This window comes from Amphiprion ocellaris, chromosome 3 (assembly GCF_022539595.1).
Source record: "Amphiprion ocellaris isolate individual 3 ecotype Okinawa chromosome 3, ASM2253959v1, whole genome shotgun sequence".
Classification (NCBI taxonomy): Eukaryota; Metazoa; Chordata; class Actinopteri; family Pomacentridae; genus Amphiprion; species Amphiprion ocellaris.
This window is the reverse complement of record NC_072768.1, coordinates 24376894-24399257: the sequence shown is the minus strand read 5'-3', so window position 1 is coordinate 24399257 and position 22364 is coordinate 24376894. Positions and strand designations below refer to the sequence as shown.

General features: G+C 39.5%; 1 protein-coding gene across 1 annotated transcript; it reads right to left on the bottom strand.

Annotated features, from left to right (window-relative positions):
- Positions 1–1959: 1959 nt before the first annotated feature.
- tes (testis derived transcript (3 LIM domains)) lies at positions 1960–19674 on the bottom strand. The gene is made up of 7 exons (XM_023276615.3): positions 19491–19674; positions 13514–13599; positions 11337–11853; positions 9887–10678; positions 6814–7029; positions 6510–6668; positions 1960–4526 (listed from the first exon to the last, which is right to left on the bottom strand). Exons 1-7 carry the CDS (start codon positions 19515–19517, stop codon positions 4335–4337), a joined length of 1989 nt encoding a protein of 662 aa, XP_023132383.2. The 5' UTR covers positions 19518–19674; the 3' UTR covers positions 1960–4334.
- Positions 19675–22364: the final 2690 nt, after the last annotated feature.

The window sequence follows — 22364 nt, the reverse complement described above, 5'->3', positions numbered from 1 at the left end:
ATTATTTACACCTGTGATTTTCCTGCTGTCACATTCAAATGTATGCTTTGGAAAATGGGTCTGGGAGTCATCAGTTCTTCAACCAAACTACCATAGCAGCAGAAGGCACTATCTTTGGCGACATGAAGCCTGAAGGTCCTGGCAGTATCCATCAAGCAATGAGTAGCTTCTGCTGCAATGGGTGTAACCCAAAACAGGTAAGAGAGAGACAGCAAATTGTCAGTTGAGCGTTCAACAAATACAAATACCCCAGAGAGGAGGTCTAGTTAAGTGTATGAGAAACCCTGGGTAAGGCTGGACCATCGGGGGCTTTAATTATCCATCGACTCAAGAACTCTGCTGTACTGGACAGTAGACCTAAACAATGGATAGATTTCAAATCAGAAGCACAATTTCAAACAATGTAATCAGGAAGAACTGCCGATGAAGGTGTATCAGTAGTGGTGATTGAAGGATGTGACAAATGCTGTAATTCAGTTTTATTTAATCTGAGAAGACTAAAACATTCAGAGGTTGTTTATATCCATCAATCAATGTAAAGTTGAACACAAAAGTTTACATACACTTGTAAAGACCGTGATTATCAGAGCAATCTTGAGCTTTCAGTGATTCCTACAGCTCTTAATTTTCTGTGTTAAAATCATTAAAACACACGTCTTTGTCACAAAAAACTATGAATTAACTATGCTGGAACTATGTGTCAAAAACACACAGAAAACAGATTGAATTATGAGTTTTAGTGATGTTAGCTGTATTACAGTTATGTTAATCAAATTTTCTTAGTAGTATGGCTTCTTAACTTCTTGTGAGTGTATACAACTGACTCCAGCTTGTGACTCCTCTGAACCAATTTGATTAGGCCCCATTTAATACACTCAGCAGACTCAGCCACAAACACTACAATGGCAAGTCTGAGGATCTGAGCACAGATCAGAGAAAGCAAATCATTGACTCCAACAAGTCAGGAAAGCCACTTGGAGTCATTTTGCATAAAATCAACTGCACAAATGACTGCTTGTAAATGTGAAGTGCATGACACAGTGTGTCACTGCCATGAACAGTAAGAAAACAACTATCAACTGCTGCAGAGACAACTGGTCAGGATGGCCAAGATTCAACCAAGAATCACCAAAAAGCAGGTCTAAAATGAATTTAGAAGCTGCTGGAACACAGATGTCAGTGTCAGTGTCAACAGTCAAGTGTGTTTTACATCACTATTGGCTAAGAGGCTGTCATGTGAAAAAGGAGCCCTTCCTCTGAAGCGGCACCTAAAGGCTCGACTGAAGTTTGCTGCTGATCACATGGACAAAGAAAAGGCCTACTGGAGAAAAGTTCTGTGGTCCGATGAAACAAAAATTTAACTATTTGGTCACAGTGACCAGAAATATGCTTGGAGAAGGTGAGGTCTTTAACCCTAAGAACACCAATCTACCATCAAGCATGTTGGTCGTAGTATTATACTCTTGGGCTTTTTTGCTGACAGTAGAACTACTGCTTTACTCAAAGTAAATGAAATAATGAAGAAACAGAATTACCTCCATCTTCTTAAAGAAAACCTAAAATCATAGCCAGAAAGTTGGGTCTTGGATGCAGTTGGATGTTCCAACAAGACAATGGTTAAGCCAGGCTAGAATTAAGGTTTTAGATTGGTTTCCCCAAAGTGACTGACTTACACCCATCCAGAGCCTGTGGACTGTGATGAAGAAACAAGTTTGTGTCACACAACCAACAAATTTAGATGAGGAGTGGTCAAATTATAACCAGAAGCTTGTGGACAGCTAGAAAAAGTGGTTAGTTTAGGTGAATACAACCAAATGACATTTAAACATACATTAGCATTGCTGTATGTATATTTTACTTAGTCAGCAGCTGTGGTCAATCATAACCACTCAGGAGAAGCAAATAGGTGTGTCACCAAGAAAATCTGATTAATACAACTGTCTACATCACCAAAACTAATACAAGTTACCGTATGTTTTATTGACCCAACAGATTTAGTCATTTTTCCAGAAGACCTATAATAAGTACAAAGGGCATTGAAAGAGACAAAATGCATGCTTGTTTTTTTGTGACAAAGATGCACGTTTCAATGATTCCATCATAGAAAATTATGAGCTGTAGCAGCCATTGGAAGCTCAAGACTGCCTTGATATGTATGGTCTTCACAAGTGTATGTAAACGTTGTTACACGACTGTATACTACATGGTTGAGGTGCCTCCACTTAAAAAAAAAATAAAATCTCGCAATTAGATTGTAGCACGTAAGAACAATCACAATTAGATATTCGCACCAAATTGTTCAACTCTACTATAGATCATGTCACACATTTAGTTGATCCTCAGGATGTTGCTATTACTACAATTATTGAGAAAATACTATTTCACTCTCATCAGTACACCTGGGGTCCATGTGGACCCCAGGGGTATATAACGTCATATTTTTTATTTGTAAGTTGGATTTTTCAGTCCCTTTAGGTAATTGTCACCCACATAGTTGCCATCACATCCACCAAAGCTTATTTGATTCCAACTAGGTTTGTGGTGTATATATTAAAAACATCATTTGGGGTACATGCGGACCCCAGCCAGACCCCAGCCAGACTGTACATCTTTTATTTATGTATGTTTGTGTTATGTTGCTCTTGTGATGACTGCTTCAGTTGCATTGTGTTTCATTTCAATTTAGGAGTTCTTACACTAATATTGTAAGCAATACACGTCAGTAATGATCAATAGTAATTTCATTGTTTCTTTCATATTTGTATCTATAGACGACACACGTTTTAGGAAAATATACATTGAGAGGATATGGACAGGTACAGAAATGAGAAACAGATGAAATACTACTGAGGTCCAGCTGGACCCCAAGTGAACAGATGAAGTAGGTTTTGCCATGTGTCCTGATGAGGGTTAAAGTGCAGTTTATTGCTAAAAAGTAAAATACATGGAACAAAAACAATGAAAAAGAAAGGTTTAATGTGAGGCTTTGTGTACTGTGCTAAACCGGTCGTTCTACCTATACAACAGCTGGATAGCAGGCAGTTGTTATGTAGCTCAACTACATTTTGGCAAGCAAAAAGATTTTACCATAAGCCCTAATAGGCACACTTCAAACATCAGCTTCTGGAATAAGCTTATGCGTTGCCTAAATGTTTAAATACTGCTTCTTTTGACAAGTCCTAATTAATTATGCAGTCAGAATACACATTTAATGTAAAACATCAGTATGTTTTTCTTTCATTTATAATGAACACATTTTGTTTTGCTTGTAATCTTTATTTATCAGTACATTTATATTTATAGCCAATGACATAGACCACTTTATTGAAGGCAATGCCAATCCAAATAGAGAATTAATAATGAAAGAAATGCCTGTGCCTTCAAATGCAGCCAAATACAGTAACCTTGTGTTTGTGCACATCATGTTAACACTGCAACAGACAGGTGCTTAATCAATTCTTTAGCACTGTCTTAACCAACATGAACATATGAGAGGAAGGTGGTATAACTATTAGAAAAAACTGTTAGATAACACCACTTAATTGCATATCAGAAACCGCTCCCTAATTTTACATAGAGGAGGCTATTCACATTGCTTTGCTCCCTTAAAATACTATGGAAATGCTACTAGATAACTTCAGTGGCTCATACAATAAAAGATGTGTACAGGGTGTGCTAGTTGTAGACTGATATACTGTTGTCAGAGCTTTGGTAATTTCCAAATCTGTGACTGAAATCCAGGCAGCTAAATTTAATCAAGAACCTTAAATTAGCTACTTTAAGCTTGTTATTACTTTTGTAACTTAATTTCAGTCAACCCCACATCTGCTAATATATCTTGCAATAGGGACGCATAGAGAAGAATGAGTATCAGTAGTTTTTCTTTGTGTGGAGGTTACAGTATAAAGTGGCACATTAAATTAACAGTGTAGGGATGGAACAGCACAAATAATACAGACAGTGGTTTAACAAAAAAAAATAATCTCATCTGTAATAAAAAAAAAAAAGCAGTGCAACATAATCAACAAAAAAACTCAAAGGCTGAAGACAAAAATGGACAGTAGAATTCTGGGGGTTACTCATTCTGACACTACAAGATCTATCAGCACTGTGGTCTTCCATGGACAGGCAACAAAGACCACCCAAATACTAATGGGCTCAAAAATCTTTGTATCAGAAGGTATCAGGCACTATATCATGTTACACAACCACAACCCATCTCTGCCCTTGTGCAGCTGCAGTGTTTGTTTTCTCTGGTCTGGCTTCAGGTTTAGCTGAACCCGTCCTGGTTTCACAAGTGGTCATGGAGAAGATGAGGGAGTTGCTTGGGCCCTCTAGGCCATGGTTTTCTTCTTGCACTCCATGGAGCAGAAGAGGAAGTTCTGCACTGCCATGAAGCGTTGGCCGATCAGGCACTTGGAGCAGCCAGAGCACTTGAAGCACTGCGGCTCGGCGTGCCAGTGGTGTTCACCGTAGGAAACTCTCTGGGCCTCAGGCTCCACCGCAATCTGGCAGGCTGCGCATTTCTGGGAAGAAGGAGGACATGGTGTAAAGTCACACGATCGCCTTTTAACGCAGATATTTCACATCTTTCGATTTGTCATTTTTTAAAATAATTTTTTTTGCTTTATTTAAGCCGTTTATTTCTGCTCAAAGATTTTCTTTTTTTGTCTGTATTTTCCTCCCTAAAACACAAAGCTCGACTGCAGTCACACAACATATGTAAGTAAAATACACAGAAAAGGACTACTGTTGTCAGAGTTGGGGTAATTTCAAAATAACAATACCATTTTGATGATCTTACTAAAGAGTAATGAAAGATTTTTTTTGACTTGTCAAAAATGCTACTAGTACTAGGACACATTAAATTTGAATAAAATGCTCAGTAGCATAGTGAAAAGAATACCTTTTGAATACTTATATACTTAAACAGTCACATGTGAAGGAAAGTATGAAGTTCTATAAGACATACACCAAGGTCTGTTTTACTTTGCTTGATGACCTGCCCAAAACTCTACTAACAGTAGAGTGACAATTGATGCTGTTGCTGCTTAGGATTTTGAATATGACTTTAAATGACAATGTTAAGCAAAGACTGGCTATTAGCTTTTATTTCATGCTGTTTATAAACACATACATTTTTTTTCACAGCTCTCCGTTACAATTATGTAATTGAGTCTCAAGCCCACTGTCTTTAATCTTCTTTTTAGCAAATAAAACGCTCATCAGGGTTTACAATTAGTGACTGAATAGTATTAGATCGTCCTATTTTTGTCACTAATAAAAGCTTTTGTTTAACTGGCGGTATGTTGGGGTTGCTGTCTTGTTGCTGGACAAAGGCCCAGTCAATAAGATTGGAGGAATAATTTTCTACATAATTACAAACAAAATGCAAGCTGCTTTTCTGTCAGAGAAAGTTATGTGGTCTTCATGTTGATATATACATTCTTGTTCCAGTTGCATTTACAACAAATAAAAACATAGACTGAAATGAGATCTAGACAACCACTGTACCAATATATGTCAACAGCCCATGCAAAAGCAACCACTTGGGCAACGAGTTCCACCAGTCATTCAGTTTTTAACTGATTTTAGGACATCTGAAAATTGAGGCAATCAACACAACCTGGCCATTTCTGTTAAAACAGTAAACTGCCATTGAACGAAAATTGATAATTGCTCCTTTAATTTTCTTATCTATTCTCATGTTTATTTGATATTCTGTATGTCTTACTATTTTTCTTTTTTTAAAAAAAATATTACTTTTAATAGTATATTGTCCATAGTCAGACACTTTAAAACCCTATACAAGGTGACAGCATTTGTTTTTGAAATATCTTGTACCTCTGACACATGTGTATCTGTACGCATTCCCTGTACATCAGAACAAGACTTATTTGACTCTTATTAGGGCCTCACAAGGTAAGGTTTAGACAACAGGTTTCAACAAAGAAATATGAAAGATGCACCTATATTAATGAGCCAAAACAGCATTACCACCTGCCTAATATGTATTGGTCCTTTGCGTGCTGCCAAAACAGTTTTGACCTGCCGAGACATGGGCACTACAAAACCTTTAAGGGTGCCCCATGGTAGTCGGCACCAAGATGTTAGCAGCAGATCCTTTGGGTCACTAGTGGTCAGACATGTTCTAGTATATCCATTACACTCTGTCTCCTCTTCTTACTACTGTCATTAGATGCTTAACACGGCTGACAGAGAGCAATCCCTTGCCCTTTCAGAGATGCTCCAACCCAATTGCTCCCCCCATAATAATTACTTGCCCTTGTCAAAGTCACTCAAGTCTTTACTTGTGCACTTCTCCCATGTTTACTATGTTGAGTATTAGAATCGACTATTCACTTACAGTCCTCACTTACATCCCAGACACAGTTTTTGTAAGAAAATGAATGTTATTTGCATCATCTGCAAATGTTCATGATGTTTTAGCTCATCAGTGTCTTTAAACAGTATTAGAAAAAAGTTTCACTATTAGAGGAAAGTCTCACCACAGCATAGTTTTTCATGTAGCAGGGTGTGCAGACAGGCTTGTCATTCTCCATAACGTATGTCTCTCCAGCCAGGATGCAGTCACAGTCGAAACAGCAGAAATGCTTAAGATGCCAGTTCTGGCCCTCAGCTTGAGTGTACTCATTACTGAAGATCAGCTGTGGACAGACGCGTTTCAGAGTACAGATTGAATGAGTTTCAGTTATGACATGTGTCTGTATGATCTGAATTTTGCCATGACACAATATAGAAAAAACATTTAGACTTTAAAAACCACAAGACGGTCATCATATCCTCTCACACCTCATCACAGCCTCCGCATCGTGGCTTCTCGCTGTCTCCATAGTGGCGTCCGCAGTACATCTTGCCTTTCTTCCAGAAGTAGATCATGTCAACCAGCAGTTCGCTACAGGTACAGCACACAAAGCATGCTGGGTGCCACAGCTTGTCGTAGCCGGCCCGCTCAGCATAGACAGCTGGCTCACCCATACGCATGGGCTGCTGGCAATGATGACACGACTTGAAGGGAAAAAAGAGAAGGACAGAAGGTTGGTATGGTTACAGATTAAGACTATACTACCAACAGTAACAGTAGATATGAAATATTATATGGATATTTACACACAAGAAAACAAAAAACAAACCAAAGAAAACTCTGTCACAATTGCATCATGTCTTGAAAAAGATTCTTATAGGCCATTCAGTCCTAACAAATAACTATTATGCATTTCCAGTAATTCTCAATAGGTTTACACAAAGGGTAATTCTCATTCTCTTTAATTCCATTGAAAATTCAAGTGGGGTCCCCTTTGATCTGACAAAAGAAACACTTTATCTTTTATCCTTTGATCACTGTACTCCTTGAAAGAACACAGAAGTACAGCTGCTGTTACCTGACCATGGTGCTTTTAATTAAACAAAGTGACTGCTGTTAGGGCTGCACAGTGGCGTAGTGGTTAGCACTTTCGCCTTGCAGCGAGAAGGTCCCTGGTTCGCGTCCCGGCTTTCCCGGGATCTTTCTGCATGGAGTTTGCATGTTCTCCCTGTGCATGCGTGGGTTCTCTCCGGGTACTCCGGCTTCCTCCCACAGTCCAAAAATATGCTGAGGTTAATTGATTACTCTAAATTGCCCGTAGGTGTGAATGTGTGAGTGATTGTTTGTCTCTGTATGTAGCCCTGCGACAGACTGGCGACCTGTCTAGGGTGTCCCCTGCCTTCGCCCGAGTCAGCTGGGATAGGCTCCAGCACCCCCCGCGACCCTAGTGAGGAATAAGCGGTGTATAGATAATGGATGGATGGACTGCTGTTAGGTGATGACTTAAGTGAGCAAGTCAGGAGAGAAAAGTAAGCTCTTAACAGTGTGCTGTCATGGATGCCATGAGGAATGAAGATTGACGCTGAAACAGAGCGTGACAATGAAAATAGAAGAACAACTAAGAAACATGAAAACTATGAGGGGTTTGCAATAGAAAAAAGACAACAAGAACAAAATACATGGAAAACAGAAAGAAAGAAGTTTAGCATGAATGATGTTGACGGGTGATTTTACTTCAGCACTGCTACTCTTGCATAACCAGTGCTGCTTCTTGTTTCAGTTCTAAACCCTATTTTAATACATAAATCACAGTGGACTGAAACCAGGAATAAATCTTTAGAATCCACACAGGAAGAATTAACAAACTTCATGTGGGTATGATAAGAAAAACTTCAGCAGTGACTCATGCTCCACTCTGAATTCTAATGAAATCACTATCCATCATCCTAAATAGGGAAGACTGGGTCAAAGTTAATGTTTTGGCTCCACCTAGTGTCCTTTTGTTATGGAACAACACAGTTTCACTCGTAATCGCAGTGCTGCACCATGGAAAACAAATGGGTAGATCAATTCAATCACTGTAACTTAGTCATTTAATTGGCATATACATTGAATATAACCTAAAGTATATATTTACTAGTCATGACATGTAACGGCAGGAACATCACAACTGCAAGAAACATTTTTCAACTGTGATTCCCACTTTGGAAGCAGAGACCTTCCCTTGTGGTCAACAGATAAATTAAAGTGGTCAAGACACAATTAATGGCAAAAGGTAGCAGCAGTGAAAAAGCTGTCTTGCTGCATAAATGCACTTCACTTTACAATCTAGGGGGAGATATATAACTGTAACACTGTTTTATTTTTAGGGGTTCACAAGCCAAAATTACTGTAAGCCATTCATCTTGCTGTCGATCGCTAAAGGAACAATCTGTGAAATCATCTGTTACTAAAGCAGACAGCCATGAATAAGAAACTAATGTGACTGTTGTAACAATTAAATACTGTTTGTACCTTGACAGTGCAAAACGTTTTCAACTACCTACAAGTATATGCACTGTTGCACTGATTTACTACCATTTTGCAGGACCTCTGGAGCTATGAGAGATTATGTGTGTCTGTGCTGTTCAAAGACACTCCGTGAGCCTGACTGTTCTCCTCACTGAGGCAGGGTTTCCCATGACTATTCCACCCTGCTGTCTACTAAACCACTCAGCTACAACATACCGCTGTGTTCTAGGCTGCAAACCAAACTGCTACTGTCTTCAATCGACTGATCATGGGGGAAAGGAATCTGCATGTTAATAACTAAAAGCACAGCACGTCCATATTCATATGATGATCATATGATGGAGATGATATACCATGTTTGTTGTTGAGCTCTGATATACAAAATGCTGTTTGCAAAGTTTACACTTAACTTTTTGTCCATCCGTTTGTGCACAAAATTTAGCCACACCAAAAAGTCATTTGACATGCAAGTCTATTAGCTTGGAGGTGACTCTGAGTAGACGTTCACTCAACGTTAAATAAGATAGACCTAGCAGTCTCCATTTGGTAGTGTGATTTAAAAGTTGTGAAAATGCAGGGCTGTTCACAAGTAGTCTGTTTATTCCACTGCCATAAACAATGACATAATCCTGGAAGACTATTAGTGCATTCTCCTCATGAAAGTAGCACTTGCAATATATTTTAGTTAGTTACCACACCATATATTAAACTAAACCTAAATGATAGTTATGTTTTTACCTCTCTTGCATAAAAAATATTTAAAATTGATTCTTCTCAACTTCAGCGGACATATTTAATATTCATTTAACAAATATTTCGTGCCCAAAAAGCATGATTCTGAATAAACTTTTATCAAAAACTAACTTCATATTTGGTATAATGCCTAACTATGAAACACAGTGTATTATGTACATACTGAGATTATCATTTTCAATCTGTTTAACCTAGCCTGGGTGCCACTTTAGTGCTGGTGATCATGGCAGTGACAGAGACTGAGGAAAAGAAAGACTGATATGCATATAATAGACAAATATAGTGTAGACATCTTACAAAGTTCTGTTGTGGTAGTCCACCTTGAGATCCAGGGACGCTCATGGCTCCAGCAGTGGCAGAAGTACCCATGGCTCCTCCTGCTTGCCCATAGCCAGCGGAGGGTCCAATCCCAGGCCCTGAAAATGGTGCAGCACCACCAGTTGCAGCACCAGCTCCGGCTAGAACTCCGGCTCTGGCTCCAGCAGGTCCACCAACTCCAACACCATAACCTACAGCCCCTGGCCCAGAACCAGCCCCAGCAACCCCAACCCCTGGTTTATATCCAGCCCCTCCAACTCCACCACCAGCAACTACAGCTACATCTGCTCCAAGTCCAAACCCTACCCCTCCTGTACCAGGTGTACCACCAGCTCCACCACCAGCTCCAACACCAGCTCCAACACCAGCTCCAACACCAGCTCCAACACCAGATCCAACACCAGATCCAACACCAGCTCCAACACCAGCTCCAACACCAGCTCCAACACCAGATCCAACACCAGATCCAACACCAGCTCCAACACCAGCTCCAACACCAGCTCCAACACCAGCTCCACCCTGCCCTCCTGCTTTAACCAGAGCCATCTGCTCGGGAAGCATAACATCTCCGACCCCCAGGGCCTCATCCTTGTACTTGCGAACAAACTGTTGCATTTTCTTGACTTCAGCAGGGCTCAGCTCATGGCACTTGGATGGGTCCTGGTCGTGTTCAGGCAGCTGACGGGCCATCTGTTGCCGACGGTAAGCTGCTCCTTCTGTACCAGCCACAGGACGCTTCTCTGGTGGGAGCAGCTCAATGTAACGCACTGCCTATGAGGCAGATGAAAATAAAGAATACAATTTCAGTTTGGATGGTATGAAGCAAGAGCTGTGAAGGACAGAGTTGAGAACATTAGACAGATTAGTTAACTACCAATCAGAAAGCAAGTACGGGGAAACTGTCTTGTCTTATGTGAGAAGGCAAGCAAAACATGAGCCCTACAGATACAGTTCTAGACTAAACAAAGACACGAGTTTGAAAGACTGGCTGCATTAAAACCAAGCAAAAGATTAATGAGGTGGTGAGAGCTGCTGTCATTAATTAAAAATTGCATCCTGTTTTTAATCATCAGTGCTTCAAAAATTCATGTAACTTAACAAATTGGTTGGTCAAAATTGTAAATTAAAAAAAGACAGCAATTACATGTTTGTGGTCTATTAATTGACTGGGGTGAAAGCAGATACATTGGAGCAGGCACATGCTACCACTGAATAAAAACAGGAACAAAAGTTATCTTTTGGGTGAATAAAACACATCAGCTACCGCAGTGCACTCGAGAGTAACATATTTAAACTTGTTCTAGTGCAAATCTAATACCAAACATCTTCAGTTTACAATATGAAACAACTAACACAAGCAAATCATCACATTTGAGAAATTATTGTTTTGCATTTTTTGAGTTATTTTATCACTAGCTTGAACTCTTACCATATACTTGTTAGCTACTGGTGGTGCCCACTCATAGGTGACAGACTTCATTGGCACATCTTTGGGAACTGGCATCACATTAGCTGATGTGGCACTGACAGTGACCGGGACTTTGTTAGCCTTGAGCGGTGTAACGCCAGCTGGTATAGGCTGAACCTGAGGATGAGCCTGAGGATGAGCCTGAGGATGAGCCTGAGGATGAGCCTGAGGATGAGCCTGAGTGCTGCTGGGTGCCAAACCTGCAGAGGCTCCAGCAGGTTGTACAGAAGCAGCTGTGGCAGAGGGAGGCACAATGGTGGAGGAGGCACTGGGTGGGACTGTGTAAGCAGTGGCAGGGCTGGGCAGAGTGATGGTCACCATGTTGGCCTGGTACCTGGGAATGCCATCTGTCTTCAGCTTGGCGATGAGGCCAGTGTACTTGGTGTCCTCGAACAGCTTGCCTACCTTCTTGTTCTCTTCCGAGTTCATGGACACATCGTGCTCTGTAAGGCCGCATTTGCAGTTCCGGCATATTTTTCTGCACAGAAAAATGATGAGAAAACACTGAGAAGCTGTATTTCTCAAACATTTATGGGCTTATTTAGCATGCAGTTTGTTTTTTTTTACCCATGTACTGTTCAAGCATTTAAAAGATGCTAATTGAATTGTTATAGCTTTATATAGTGTGGGACAATGTCTAACTTTTTCTAATTGTACATTCTTTATGTTACATAAATATTTTATTTGAAAAATGTTAATGAATCTCTACTCCCCTCTTTTCTCTTAACTGCATCGCAATCTATTTTTAAATAAACATGCTTTAATTTTTTTGATTTTTTTCTTATTTACTCCATTGCAATCAATTACAACTTTGCCATAACACTACACCAACATGACAAGCTCAGTGTTTATTTCAGCTATCTTCACTTTTAACATGCCTCAACACAACTGTCTTCATATCTGTAGAGCAACTGACATAATTTACGACTACAAGGCATGCTCCAGCCTGATCAGGCCCTCAGACTTCCAGCATGATGGGAACTATTTCTTCCAGCTGTTGTAAGCTATTTAAACCCAGTTTCAGTTGTATAGATGAGATCCGTAATACGATTTTATACACTGGGTATTCAATTGGCTGATAAAGACTAACAAAAAATGGTTTTCATTATGCCCACATTAATGGATCTAAAAAAAAAACCTAAAAAAAAACTAAAAGCATGCAGGGCAGTATATGGACAACCTGACTTGCCAGGGTCCTCTGTCTTGCTTACACTGTCTGTCACAACATGTGCTCTTTATTTGCTGCAGCAGCTCAGGACAAACAATTCTGTTTGGACTCTACAATTATCCACACATGGCTAGTTTTCTTGAAGGCAGCACCAGGTGCCGTGACACAGACTGGAGCACCAGCACAAAGGCACACCACGGGTTTCTAGGGGTGTTCAGAGTTTTTAAATGTCTGACATCCAGCCAGGAAAGCTGCCCTGTTACAAGCTGTGACCTCATTTATGGCAATGGATTTGTAGAAGTCTTGCTTTAACTAGCTGGACCACTTAAGACTTGTTGACTTTGTAACTATGACAATACTGTATTCCTATAGTGTACTGGGCTGCACACTCAAAAGTGAGTAATGGCCTGAAGGGCAATTAACCTCCATTTAAATTTGCTTTGAAGAGTTAGGACCAGAACTCACCATGAAAACTCAACCCTCGCTCTCCAGTCAGAACCAATCAGATCAATATTGACTGGCCTAATATTTCCAGCACTGCTTTCATTATTGTTAACAATAAGTCAGTGGGACATGGGACACTGTGTTCAAAAACAAACGTGAGGAGCTCCTGTTCTCAAAAACTGCATGTTCCTATTAGGCTGATGACTCCTGCTGCTATTGGAGCATTTTTAATTAAGCAACTGACCAGACTGGGTCAGTGAATGATGTTTTAGTGTTTTCCTTTTTATTATTCCTGGAAGGCCATGCTAAATAGGCATGCTGTTTTTTATGACTGCTCTAAGTCATAATCATATACTGACAGTGTTTTACTATAGACCACTAACTATCCTCCCTTGAGGATTCTGTGCTTTGCTCAAGAGAACTGTCATTTAGTCTGAAATTACACATAAGGCCCCAGTTTAGCAAAGGAAGTGAAAATTACTCTCTGTTGTGCACCTGTAATATTGTACAGAGAAACTGTACAAACCTCCAGAAATGCAGCTCAAAGCCCTCGCACTTGTCCTTGCATTTTAAACAGGCTGCTCCAGCGCCAAACTCGTGGCCAAGGGTCATCTGTAAACAAAGCACACAAAGGAGATCACAACTGCTATCGCATTTTGTTTTAACTGTTGAGCTTCAGTTAAGGAAGATACATTATATAAAGGCAAAAGTTAAAGTCATGAACTTATTAAATAATTATTTGCTTTTGCCGAATGAACAAAATTAAGTTTTGGTACTGTGCATTCAATGTTAGATTAAACTTTGTCAAACTCAGTGGATCTGACACTTTGATAAAGTTTGGTATTTAACATGGGAACTATGACTCCTTTAAACTCTCTGGAGTGGAACTGCCCCACAAGTGATCACATCTGGAGGGAATGAGACTCGCACCAGAAAAGTCAGGTTAGAAATAATTATTGTAGCCTGCTGTTAGTAGCATGAGCAAAAATGTAATTACTCTGTCACCTTCTTCTGAGCAGCAATGAACTAACAGTTTGAGATGGGAAAATTTTGACTTTTAAACATTAGCATGACACATTCTGATGTCACTTTCATTTCCTGCAATGTTCAGGAAAAATAAAGCAAATACTCTCACTGCATGCCCTGGCATGTGGTTCACATGTGTTGTAACCAGCAAAATAGAGCTAAACTTGACTTTACAATTATTTCTGAGTAATTTCTGGATGGACTGTTTGTTCCGCTTCCCTCGGGCAAATGGTACAGGAGCATAAAAACTCTGACCTCCAGACTGAAAAAGTTTTTATCCAAGAGCTGTCCAATCCATTTCCCCCCCTACACACACAACACACACACTATGTGCAATAAAGAACTGAGTCTTGCACTGGACTGCACTTTACACTCACTCTACTGCTCATGTGCACCAACTCTGTTTACATATTTATATTTTTAAAGATTAAAAAAAAAAAAAAAAAAAGTTTTATTTGTGTAAAGTGTGCCATTTTCTATTTTATTTTTTTTTTTTTATCTATAGCTGGGAGTCACCAATCATAATTTTGCTGTGTGGAAACACAATGACAATAAAGATTCTTGATTCTTGATTTCTTTCAGTGAATGACATTCAGACTTTCATCCTGTCCAGCTTCTGTAACTCTGCTGCACTTCTCTCTTGCATCTGTGGTTTCTTGTCAAACATCACTCATGTCCACCTTAAGCCATTCCCACCATTTGCAACCATATATGGGCAACTATTCAATGATGCTGAAAGCCTCTTGGGATCCCAGGAGGCACCCCTGCTGTCAAGAAAGATGTTTTTGACCCAAAAGACACTCACTGTCGAGGAATGCAGACAGTGACTCCTGTCTTTAATGGTGGAGCCTAGCTGCCAGGGTTTAGGCTTTCTCTGAAATTTCCGGAGTGGGATTTTCCTCCCCTGGGACACGTTGGCGATTACAATACAATTTTGCAACATGATTTGTAATGACAATTTAAAGTGCCAAACATTTCAGGGAATCTCTGTGCAGCTGGCAATGCACTCCCCTGCTTTCTCTTTTTAGGCAGTATAAACTGAATTTTAGAACTGGACTGGGAAACAAAAATTTGACTAGAAAGAAAATGTGTTGTGTTTTTTTTCTTTCAGGATAACATTTTCTAATACGTCTTGCTTGGATTTGTGTTTCAATACAGACACTGAAGCAATACTGCAGCTAAGGAAGACCAATGTCTAAACACAAGTAGCTGCACAAACTGTTGCTTTAATACAGTGTAATCTTTTAAGAAATAAATGTATGGCTATCTTTAGCTGTCTGATTTAGGAAAGAGTAAACAAGGTTACAAACCTGTGCAGTATTGATGGCTAATTTTCTAACTTTTAATCCTTGATAATCTGCCGTCTGGGTAAATTTCAGCTGGTGCCAGAAAAGTGTTCAGGCTGTTGCATCTATTTTCAGGTTCATGAAAACTAACTAGATGCACACATCTTAAAACTAAACATTAGCTACAACACCTCAAATGCAAAAGTTAATAGCTTGGATTTAAGGCGAACCGGGATAAGTGGTCACAACTAGAGCAAGTCTAAATATTTATGTCAGACATGGTGAGGACGACTGGCCGTTTTCTCGCTGAGGTCACTCCATCTGTAAATAGTTCCTTGGAAAACAGCTGCAACATCTGCATTTAGCACTTGATGCTAATCAGTAATTTACAACACTCTGGAACAAGGCAGTTCAAACACAAAGTAAATGACTCGGGTCCGATGAGTCATATTCATGAGTCACTGTGCTGCAGCAGGACTGAGTTACAGACCAGTGGCAGCTGTAATGAAGGAAGTCACTTTCATTTCCAAGTGGACACCAGCCAGCAAGCCAGAACACACATCAGTCTTTAAAAATTAAGCCTCTCTTCTGTTGTTTTCTGTCGAGTATGTTTACAGTATTTTATTCGTAATGCAGTGCTGCAAAACATTTGTTCATAGTTGACAGAACAAAACTGGGTATATAGAGATACAGAGAGGCACGGTTTAGTTTTAGTCAGGCCAGTCACAAAATTCACAGCTTTTTTTTTTTTTTTAAGTTTAAGCAGAACTTTCCTGTGTCAGGCTCCAGCAGCTGTTTAACCCCATGAGCCCCTGTTGGGTTTCAAAAGCATATTGGCCCACAAAAATATAAAATGAAACCACTTATCAAAGCAAAAAGTTGTAAAAACAAAAAGATATTATATTTTATTTATATTTATATATCATTATATTTTTGACCTTCTGATGGTCCTTGAACTACTTGTGTGTCATGTGCAGTTCCATTGGGAAACTTAACCAAATCTAAGTCTAAAATCACATTTCATTAAAGTCACATTATTCTACATGTCTCATTTAAAAAGTGGCAAAAATAAATAGTTTGTTCTAACAGCACTCTATAAAAAACAAAAAACGCTGTGCTCTGTACAGCTGAGAAGCGATTAGTGACTCTACTCTAACCAAAAATATAAGGACTTTTCAGCTGAACAGGGGTGAACTGCAGGCAGTCCAGAGCCGATAGCAGAAAAGTTTGGAAACAGACTAAAAATGTAATTAGTCATTTTTTACAGTATTGGTAACACCTGGGGACACCTTGAGAATGTTGTACATGTTGATACCATACAGTTTTTTTTAACTGTTGCAAAATGAAGAATTAAAAACATGCTTTTGTTATTTATTTTTTATGATTTCTGGTATTTTAACTTTACTATACTGCAAAAATGACATATCAGAGTTCTGTCTACTTACAGTCACTGTTGTGCTGTTTCTACAGAAGTGCAGGAGTTTCTATTGCAGTGAAAAGTGAGCCCACAGTGAGGAAAAATGTGACAGGAGCAAAACCCACACAGAAGCTGCTTGGGGTTCAGAGGGTTACATTTCTTTTCATTTCACAACATTATCCTATCTTATCTAGGTGTTGTGAAGAAGAAATATATTCATGCCTTTCACATCACCACTAATATGATTTTGGTTCAGTCTCCTTGCTGTTGTTTTGGAGACAGATCTGATTTGCACTGCCTTCACTGTTTGACAGTTCACATCACACAACTCTCTACAGGATTTAAGCAACAGAGAGATCTGTGGAGGATCAGGGCACTCTTAACTTCTGCACTTTCTTCCAAAAAAAATCCTATATAGAATCTTTAACAATGATTAATGTGAAGGATATACAATGAAATAATCAACATAATCAGTGTCAACCTAAAAATTTACAGTAACACTTGTCATGCTAAAAATTGAAAATTTTGTTTGAAATTGTTACATAAAAATAAGTATACACACAAGTTGAAGTAATTTTCTTATTTTGTCTATTGAAAGTGTGCATTTGAAAAATATTGTATTTTATATCTGCATCTGTCTATCAAAGTAAAAGTTGGCATAATAATATGTTAAATCCATGACAGATGAGAGAGAGCTCAAGCACACTGCAACAAGGTGGACAAATATGCACATTCAGCGACAGCAATTGGCCGGAATGAGTTGGGAAATATGAGCATATCAAACATCTGCAAGCATCCAATATCATGCATCCCTCATTTGTCTATTTAGGGAATAAAATGACTCCCACTGGGTGAGACTGTTGGATAAAGACCATCAGAATCAACTCTGATTTAGCACAATGCCACTGCTGACGATTTCCCAGCATGTACAGTGCGCTCAGTCACAAACCTTTACCTCAGCTGTCTTTTGAAGAAAAATGCATGGGTTTAATTGAGCATAATGTTACCTAAACACACAGGTGGCTTTTCGTGAAGCAGTTGCAGCTTCAGCCTCTCAGTGATTGCAGCACTGCAATCAGCCACAGCAGACTTATCTCCTCCAGGGATTAAAAGCTGATGTCAGACTGGGTGCGTCTGGGTCACCCAGCTGCTCAGACCTACTTTTTAGTACAAGCTAACTGTATATACATGCTTTCCTGTGCTTTGATGGAGTTGACTTTGTTAGCTTAATAACAGCAGTTCTTAGTGATCAGCAAACGGGGTAGGACCAATGCCAAGAGGTACATGATAAATTTTGACTTTCTTATGGGCTTTCTTCACTCTGGTTGAAAACAGAGCTATCCGCTCAAGATCCTGCCTCCATCAAACACTTTACTGGCAGAAAAAATAAGAATAAAATAATACACTGTAGTGAGACAAAATAGGCAGCAAACTCCATGTTAGCTTGTTGTGACGCATGCAGTATGGCATCATCATATCCGTTATCTAATTTGATCTGACAGTTTGTCTCTACATGTGAAGCAAGACTGACTGCCAATGTAGACAAGATGGAAACTGTATTTTGCAGTGACTGAAGCCAAAGTGATGACAAATTTAGGTTGCCGTTTATTAAGTGTACTCCCTTGAATTGCTGCCAGATCTCTGTAGGTCTATGCAAGGACTCAGGTAAACTCAACAGCTCAAATTACTTAAAGGGAAATTGACTCAGTGCCTCTAAAAGGAGCATTTGGACACCAATATTCAGCAGGTTACAGTGCTGAAGGTTTAAGAGCCAGATGCAAAAAAGTCCAAAGCCAAACGACCGCTGCGATTCAGCTGTTTTCAGTCCACAAACTTACACAAATAATTTATAAGCACATTCTCAAACAGCATGAAGATCCATGGATTCCAAGTGGACAAAGTAGAAGGAATCCAATGTATGCAAACAAGGATGCGCATCTACAATGACGTCTGTGATGTGAAATCAATGACTAGTCACTGGGCAAAGTGTGTGTCCTAGATGTAATTCCCGTCTGAGGAATTAAAAGCCACAATGCAGACATGACACCTTGTCTCCTCTCTTGAGTGGCAAAACATAAAAAAAACTCTCTTAATTCTGCAGCCTCTCGCTTCAAAGCTCAAACACATAAAAGTAATCAATGACCTAATGTTTTTGGAAGCTTTAGTGAGAGTATCCCCATAAGTCAAAAACAGAAACATTTACTCAGCAGTGAATTAACTGGTTTGGATGTTGCTGTCAGCCACTAAAAATGTAGCTGTTGAAGGTATACAGCGATGTGCACAAACACTAAAACAGTGTCAAAGCAACATCGATTTAAAGCTTAAAGACTATGCCGAATTTAGGAATTAATTCAGTTGTTTCACCAAACAATTGCTCATTTGTCACAGAGCTTAAGAATCTGTTTTAAACGGAGGGCGACGTTATAGTGTGAATATTTCTAACAGTTTATCGTGGACTTCCTTAAGGAAGGAACTTAATCTTAAAGGGAAGTGAAAGGGTAAGAGGCTGCCCGTTTTGTAAACCTTTCAACGAGAACTTAATAATAATTTCAATTGTTACATGTAGCGTCAATGTGTTTTTAGTATACATTTTATAAAGGGAAACACAAAAAAGTGACTCTCAGACGAGCTCGAAATGTGAACCGAAATACAAACTACAAAGTCGAACTTCTTAACTTTTCTCGCCACCTGCCACGCGCTCGGCACACCTTTCAGGGCGTTCCCCGGTCAGCCCGAGACACCGACGGAGAGCACCAAGGGGGGAGAGAGCTTACCTTCTTCACCTCCTTCTCTATTTCCATTTTGGTGTCTGTCTGCGCGAAGTTTTCTCTGTTTACATGGGCTTCTCCCAGAAGAGCTGTCAACAAAAAACAGTGACAAAAACGGGCCGGACAGATAAAATGAGCCCTGCTTCCCTGCTTCTCTCCTCTCGGAGGTCCTGCTCCCACCGCGGTCAAGTTCAACAGAATCAAACACACCATATCCGGTCATACGTTTCAAAATAAATTGCCGCCACATCCCGACTTTGCATTTTTTCAATCAACTGTGAAAGTGTGTGAGCTTTGTATTTGTTTTATCACAATTATTGCAGCAATTTAATCATCATATAATGTCAACATAAACAGTAACATGCAAATCAAACTGCATCAAAATAAGTAAACTCCAGAAATGCAAGGCACTACATGCTAACCAAAATGGCACTGTACAAACTATCTACATGTGAATTTAGTTTATTTACCACACAGTCGCTGCAATTACTTTACAACTATTTTTACATTCATGTGTGGGATACAATTCTGTTGCTGTAGTCTTTCTCTTTTTACTATACAAACGGCATTGCCCTGTTTCCGGACAGATTCTTGTTTCTTCTCTCCAGCTTGACGCAGCTTTCACTCTGGAGGTCCCGTTCACTTTTCATTGATATTCAAGGAGGAGGACTTCCGCATTGATGGATTTTTATCTAAACCAATAGGAACAGAGAAAGCTAGCAAGAGCGCGCAGTGCAGCCAACCAGCGCACAAGAGGGGCGTGTCTACACGTAACAAAGGACGTGACTGTATTTTGACACATTCAACCTGCTTTAGTCACAGTCTAGACCCATAGTACCGATTCTGGATATGGTGTTTTTTTTCTCTCCAGAAACTTCACTTTTTTTTTTGCCCTAATCATGATGTTTGAATTAACAGAACACTGATATGTTCATTTTGCCACTGAACTGTGAAAAAATGTCCCTATTTAAAGATAGAATATTGTTTTTTTTTTAATGCAGTAGCACACGCATAAATATTCCTGGGACATCCTGGGGCACACATACAAACACAAACCACACACCACAGCTGGTTTGCTTTGTGATCTGCTGTTTGTGGCTTGTACTGAAGTACCTGTCAAACAGCTGTAGTGTTGCCTCCTTGACAGGAAACAATGGCGGTGAGCAGTTTCCTGTGTGTACTGCTGTTGGTTTTTGCAAAGGAAGTGACACCGTCACACCCTGACAGGTCACATATGGTGTTTATCAGTGAGTGCATATGCAGTTTTTTTCAACAACTCTTTCTCTCACTGTGATGTCTGATCTGTACTGTCTGGTAATGCCTGTAAACTCTCAGGCAGCTGATTCCATAATGAAGGTCATTTTAACTGAAGTATTCAAAACTGATTTGACCCTCATCATGTGACATGAACCTACAAGATGCTCTGATTTGTCCTTCTTTTGTGTACAAAATGCGACTTTAAAATACCATCTCATGGGATCCTGAACCAAAATACATTGGTTTAGAAGATCAACATGCATTTTAAAGTTACACTCAGAAGCTGAATGACGATGCCTAAAATGAAACCCATGTGATCAGCTTAAGTGTTGCTACAACAGTGAGCAGTGACTATAGACCCTTTGTGCTTTCCATTATTTAACCTTCAGATCCTTTGCCAGGGCATTCATTCTGAGAGTCCTAACCTTCCCATGCAAGAATATTGCTCTTAATGGTATGTTTCAGGAGAAAAACTACTTTAAAATAAAATGAGGAAGTCATACTCTCCTAAAACACTGTCTCACTGTGACGTAAACAGAATTTAGACCCATCTGTGTTTTATGTACTTAGCTGCTGCCTTCAGTGATCCTGATGTTGAACAAACAGAAGCTCACTGAGACTCCAGTAGAACTCATGGATGTGGACCAAACACACTGTCTGCTGAACTGTAAGTGTCTGTGAATCCTGCAGGTGTTTTCCACACCACTCTTTACTTTTCCTCTGCACTCACCATATCAGCTTTGTTGCGTAAGACTAAATGGCAGATTGCAGATGGGACATGTACATTGGGGAGAGTTTCCATTATTTAGTAATGCCAAGGATTGCATTTGCTGTCATGCACACTGAATAATAATAATTACATGTCCAAATGTGGGATCAATCTTTTATAACAGTGCATAAGAAGACATCCATATGAGGAAGAATATTTGACTTTCGAGCCATTCAAGAATTCTGAAAATGTTCTCTGGTGCCCATTGTTCAATATTTAAACATTCTCAGACTATACTTACACCAACCAAACTGTTTTAGAGGAAGAATGCTGGATATTATTGCAAAGCCCATTCAAAAGTGAGTGTTACTTCGATGCAGGTTGTCTGTTCATTGGAGCAGGTGTCGCATTGTTTTGTCGATTTTAAAATGAAACCCTGCTAAAACACCAGATGTGCAGTTTGTACTCTGATAGCTTAAGTTGTCTCATGCCTGGAAGTGTATGTCAGCTAGCAGGTAGAGTTCACAGTAAATATGTCCCAGGCAGCTGGTTTTAATCTGGAGCATTGATGCTTTTCTAACAAGAGAGGAAGCTGAAGCAGACTGCGGACAGACATGGTTTTGCATTGAGGAGTGAGATTCCATCTTAAGCTGCAAACAGAATTTAGTCCAGCACTTTATGGCAGCTGATAGTAAAAATGGCCTCCTATTGTTTCATTGTAGCATTTCCTGTTAACAGTTATTCTGTTTCCAAAGTCACTCACACAATTAAAACAAAAGGAAATGGTGATAAAGACATAGCAATGTAAATATTTGTTTAAATATCACTTACATTCAGATTTGGTCACAAGTCCTAAAATTGTGATGAAAAAAATATGATATCTGGTCATTTATTTATTAATAAAAATGATCTAT

What these genes read in the sequence shown, in the direction of transcription:
- tes (XM_023276615.3), bottom strand. Translation starts at nt 19,517, where the DNA reads ATGGAAATAGAGAAGGAGGTGAAGAAG. An exon ending in TAGAGAAGGAGGTGAAGAAG is followed by an intron (nt 13,600 to 19,490) that starts GTAAGCTCTCTC and finishes CTTTGTTTACAG; the next exon opens with ATGACCCTTGGCCACGAGTT. An exon ending in TTTGAGCTGCATTTCTGGAG is followed by an intron (nt 11,854 to 13,513) that starts GTTTGTACAGTT and finishes TTTTCTGTGCAG; the next exon opens with AAAAATATGCCGGAACTGCA.